This window comes from Mustela erminea, chromosome 6 (assembly GCF_009829155.1).
Source record: "Mustela erminea isolate mMusErm1 chromosome 6, mMusErm1.Pri, whole genome shotgun sequence".
In the NCBI taxonomy this organism is placed as follows: domain Eukaryota; kingdom Metazoa; phylum Chordata; class Mammalia; order Carnivora; family Mustelidae; genus Mustela; species Mustela erminea.
In genome coordinates this window covers 48568045-48573731 of record NC_045619.1, presented here as the reverse complement: position 1 = coordinate 48573731, position 5687 = coordinate 48568045, and the positions used below count along the sequence as shown (strand labels likewise).

Below are 5687 nucleotides of genomic sequence, written 5' to 3'. Positions count from 1 at the left end.
GATGATGGAGGTGATGATGAGGATGAGGATGATAGTAAAGGGACACAAATCACAAAGACACAAGATGTAGGATAATGAAATGTTTATTGAGGTCAAATAAACATACCTCCATAATTACTATCATAAATATAAATATTAGCTTTATACTTAAGTAACATACCATATAATGCTTCTATAAATAAGTCTATATTATTAAAATGACAATAATAAATAAATTCATAAATACAAAATATTGATCCTGGATATGAAGTTATTTAGGGTTTTTTGTTCCTAAAGGAAGAGGAAGTAATCTTTTTGATGGGAATAGACAATTGCTTTAAAAAAATAAATTTCTGTGTATAAAACACCGACTACAATAAAATGTTATCAGCAATTCTCATTAAGCTTGGAGGGTTGGCCTTCTGGTCTTCCAGACACAGGTGACATTTTTCTCTTTTTTAAGCTAAGCAGGGGTTAATTTAGAATCCACGCATGATTGTAAATGTTGGCTTCCCATTTTCCTTTTGGTAAAAGAAAACCTGTAGGGGATCTTGTTGTTATTTCTAACAGGCAAGAAGGGTTAGTCATCCATTTTCCAGCTTTGCTCTGGTCAAATACAGGCATCTCTCAGGGCTATAAACAGCAAATTCAGTTCTCCAATTGCTTTGATCTCTCCATCCTCTCCAAGCTGTAAAAATAAGAACAAATGAGTATTTGAGCACTTATACCATGCTTTTTAAAGAGGATCAAGTCAGAAAAAGATGGTTAGGTTGTTGGAGACAGAAACCGAGTTTTTTGCCTTTTGTAAGATTACTAATAATACCCTCTTACCAAGAAAATAATATGATTTGCCATAGACCTTAGAATTATGGTTAACTGAACTGAAAAGAACACCAGCAAGCACCACTCTCAACTGATCTATACGAATCAAGCTGTTTCAAGTCACTTGCTCACCAGAGCAAGGGGACTGAAGCTGTGCAGGCATCTGCAGGAACAAGTGCTGCCCCCTCGTCCCGCTGGTGCCCTGCCTCACCCCTTCACGACGGTCTATGACCAACTAATTATAACAGCTCAGCTCACACAGCATTGAATCAAAACTGCACATTTACCAGTACACGTGGTTTTTTTTTTTTTTTTTCTGTTCCCACCTCCCTAACAAAGGGAAAAAATACAGATTTTCACTTTTGTGGGGAATATACCAAGTAAGTCCCATCCAGTTGCTCAAATTAGTAGAAAGCCGAATACACATTCTAAACACCTCTTCTCTCCTCCTCCTTCCAAGTCCTATGCTAAAGAGGCTTTCCAACTACATAGGACGGGAAAGCAAATTCAAGTGCAAAGCATCCTCCTTTGAAATTCTCTAATCTATTAAATTTGCTCTAGATTCTTTCAAGGAAAACTGTAAGCCATCATTGTTCTCAATGCTTTGTTCTCCTTTCTCTTCCTATTGTCTTCCATCTTTCCCCCTGGCACATAATGCCAAACGAGATATTTTATATCTCAAAGATGCCAAAGAGCATAAAGAAGGTCTCAGTTCTTTTGCCCTACTGTCTATCATGCATTCAACCACAGCCTGCTCTCTGCTATTACCTCCAGTGGCTGGGAATTAACACCTCCAAGCCCCCCCTCCCATTTCAATTTGTGCGGACAAGTTTCCCCTCGGGTTGAGCTTCCCCGGAGTAACATTCCTCTCTCACCTATGCATTCTGGAGCTACTGGTTTTTGCTTTGTTTTTTTTTTTTTGTTGTTGTTGTTCTTTGTTTTGTTTTTTGTTGTTGTTTTTTTTTTAAAGCATAACCACTCTTCCACATGACACCCTATTGCAAATGTGAAAATCGATTCTTTCAAAATGTGTTGATATCTTTAAAATCTATTTCCCCGTGTGGATCCCCCTCAGATGTTTCTCTCTCACACTGCATTTTTCTAAGACCAACAAAGTTAACTGACATCAGGAATTCTTCACACTGGAAGTGCAAAGCACTTCTTGGCAATGGCATTCTAATATTCAGCCCTCCACACCTGGGTAAGAGATCCATGACAAGAGAATTTATCTTCACAGTGGAAGACTACAAAGCTTTCAATGATCAAAGAAACGGTCATTCATTAAATCATGATTGGGAAGAAATACTTTTTTTGTAAAGAAATTTCAAGGTGGAAAAAAGGGGGAGATTGAGGTTACACCTGTTACTAAAAATTCCGTCAGCTAGAACCTTGATGTTGCTGAGGTTTAACTGTACCCACTTGCAAGAGCATCACTTTCGCTGCTAGCAATCATTCCTCTGGTTTTTGGATGAGTCACAATTGCTAGTCTGAGCCTTCTACTAGTGTTCCTTTCCCCAAATAGACCACGTGACAGTATCATTCTCTGTACAAATGCACACTAACCTACACCAGATAGATGCTCACTGGGGATATGTTGAGGGAAGGAGGAGACTAGAAAGGAAAGGAATGAAAGAGGATTTCCAGTTCAGACTTGCGTTCATTCTAATAAATCCATGCTATTAAAACTGCATAAAAGAAATTGGGGTGGCTCACTCTTGCTTCTAAATTAAAACCAATTGCTGTTAGGTATTATATTATAATAATTAAACAGAAGTATCAGTCATTCCAGAAGTTCATCTTATAGGTAAGTCCAACTCTTCTGTTATGGTTGTTCTGGATTTATTTCTCCAAGTTTTAGACCATCAAGTCAATGGCTTCCAATATTACTTCAAATAAATTTGTCCCCAGGTGCTTCTCTATTTTTGAACAAGTGCTTATTTAAATTACTTGAATCAGTAAAAATATCAAATTTCCTGAAGAACTAATAATAGTAAAACTAACACAAATTGCTGCTGGAAACAATGCTGGACAGGATTCAGGAGACCTGCATTCCAGCCCTGGCTCTGCTACTGGTCATGCCCAGAGCATGCGATGATGAATTTAGAGGACCTAACTTCCTGGTCATTCTATAATTCACAAAATTCGGAGATTTATTTATAAATATACAGATATATATACATATGTACCTAAATAATCAAACTGATGCAGGTGAATCAAGTAGAAAATTATACATAGGGGAAAAAAAAGAAAGAAAGGGAAGAAAAGAAAAACAACATTTGTCTCTCCTATTAATAGGCTAGCATTAGTAGTTTTAGTAGTACCTTTTTCACTGTGTCCTTCAGATTTTGCACGTTTCTCTGAATATGCTGGTCATCACTGTCGATATGCTACAAAATGAAAACAGAGTACTTACTTTAACACTGTTGTACTGAAGTTTTGTGAACTTCAGCGTCCCTAACTGAGGTGTGTTACGATGCACCTGGAGTTAAAAGTTCTTAGCAATTTTACCCACAATGACCTAGATTTCACCAGTGACCTACATTTTGAATTCAGAGCTCTTGAATTCCCTTGGACACCAAAATCCAGTCATTTCCCTTACATGAGACCGCTCTTCATCTTTGGGAAATCCTACTGAGGTTTAAGTTTGTAGAAAGAGTGGAGTGGTTTATGTAAATTCTGTGAAGAATAAAACCCTAACTCTACAAAAAAAAAAAAAAAATTCATTCTCAGAACGAGAAATGGACATAGAATGTCTTGTGTGAACAGGAGGCCCTCCTCCATAAATACTAGGTCCCTTCACTCTGCTCACTACACTCCAGTCTTTTTTCATAATTTTAAATGTTTAGAGCCATCAAGGTCACATTCCTCTGCCATTGTCACTTCTCATGCCATCCAAAAGGCAACTGTCTTTGCCTACCCAGTGCCAAACATTAAATCTTCCTGTTACCGTCTCTCTTTCTCGTCTCTTCTATCTATACTCGGGGCATCCATTTCCGCATCTAGGCATTTTTCTCTACAGTTCCTAGCACCCTTCTCATCTCGCATAACCTGAGGTGCTTTTTCCCAGGGACAAGGAGCCTTCTGTGCTCTTGTCTATTAGACCCCCTTCACCACCATATATTCAAAATGTGACTGAATTAAAGCAAAAACAAATTTCTGTGATTCAAAATCACTTGTGATGGTGTTGCCGAGGCACCTCTTGCTGCAAGCCTGGGAAGGGGCAGGGAATGTTGGTGGAGAAGGGCTCTAAAAGAGGAGAAGGGAAGAAGGCAAGCAAGCAGGAGAGTCTGGAGTTAGGCTAAGAAAGGAACTCACACATTGGCTTAGCCTGTTGCTGAGCTTGGTCAGGAAGGACTCCACCTCCTGCATATAGGGCTGGAATCTATGGGATTGGGGGAGAAGCACTTCTTCAAGGGTAAAGTTCAATACCTCCTTCATCAGATAGCAGTGGTCTCCTTTCTGTAGGCAAAAGTGAAACAGCAGGGGTCATATTAGAGGGCATCCAGAAGACCCAAACCATCATCACCAGTATCCAAATAACCAAGGATAACATACTGTCCTGTTTATCATGAGTATGGCTTACATTGACTCCGTGGAATAGTGTATCCCCAATGAGACGAACATCTGTGTTGTTATCTGCCAAACTAGCCTGGAAGAGAAGAAAAGACTAAGTGCCTGGACATCGAGGAGCTAGTAGAAAAGTCTGTGAGTAGAGATGCTCTCTATCCACTCTCCCAGAGCAACCCCATGAAGACTTAAAAAAAAAAATTCAGATGTGTGCATGAGTTTAAAATAATGCACAGAGGAATAAGAGGGAAAACAGTCAGGTGGGCTCATAAATGGCCTCTTTGGAGTAAAACTCAATGTACATATCAAGGCCAAAACAGAAGGTCTTCTGGTAAAGACCAATCTCCAAAGAGTCTCTAAAGAGACATAGAAAAATAATCTTCTGGTCTACCAGCAAGGTTAGATGATGAGTTCTTAAAGATCTCAGTAACACTTTGGAGAAAATTTGAGTAACTATTATCAGGTTCCAAGTAAAGAAGATGCGAAAGAGAGATAGACACTGAGATGAGTACCTCCCCAGCCAGCATGAAGGTGCGGTTGGTGATATAGGGCTGCTCGAAGTCGGAGTTGGCAAGCCTGCAGTGAGAGCTGATGGGCACAGCTGCTCCTCCCTGCATCCACAGGGCAATGAGGAGGCAGCTGGCAGCCAGAGCTCCCAGAAGGGAAGAGTTCACAGGTTTCTGCAGGGCGGCCATTGCAGACAGCTCTAACTGGAACAAATGTTGACTAGAAAAGGAAAACCTAGTATCAAGAGAACAAGAAGCAAAAACATAAAGGCAAACCATTAAGTATCAAGAAGTATAGCACCTCAAATGAACCCATCATCCCAAGTTTGTAGAAACACTTACTGTTCCGATGATTCTGCTTGTGAGGGGAAGGTAGAAGCTGCTGCTTTTTATAGCCCCCAGAATACACATTTTTTTGGTGAAAAATATGACATCAGCAAATATCTAATTTCCAGTACTGTCTTCTGAGAACTACCTAACCACCACAGGAGCCCACAAAACGCCACCTCCTATTTTTCCCACTTTGAAATGCGAGTGTTTCCCTAAAACGTCACTATTAGGGCCCTGAAGGTGTTTTTACAGATAAATCCCAGAAACTGTCTAAAACCCACTTATTTTTCAAAAAAAAAAAAAAAAAAAACCAACAACAACAATTGCTTTGTCTTCGTAGATTCCAGATTCTGTATAATATTTTTTGATCTTCTGCAGTAGCTGAGTAAACAGTTTGGTCATGGACTCATTTTCCCACCAGCTTCATAGATTCTTATCTCATTAAAGGTGATCAGAAATAAAGGACCCGTGTTTGTATACCCT

General features: G+C 39.5%; 1 protein-coding gene across 1 annotated transcript; it reads right to left on the bottom strand.

Moving 5' to 3' along the window:
• Positions 1 to 244: 244 nt before the first annotated feature.
• IL22 (interleukin 22) lies at positions 245 to 5103 on the bottom strand. Its single transcript, XM_032345598.1, has 5 exons — positions 4881 to 5103; positions 4385 to 4450; positions 4117 to 4260; positions 3123 to 3188; positions 245 to 667 (listed from the first exon to the last, which is right to left on the bottom strand). The coding sequence occupies exons 1-5, from the start codon at positions 5061 to 5063 to the stop codon at positions 590 to 592; spliced, it is 537 nt and encodes a 178-aa protein (XP_032201489.1). The 5' UTR covers positions 5064 to 5103; the 3' UTR covers positions 245 to 589.
• Between the last annotated feature and the right edge of the window lie 584 nt (positions 5104 to 5687).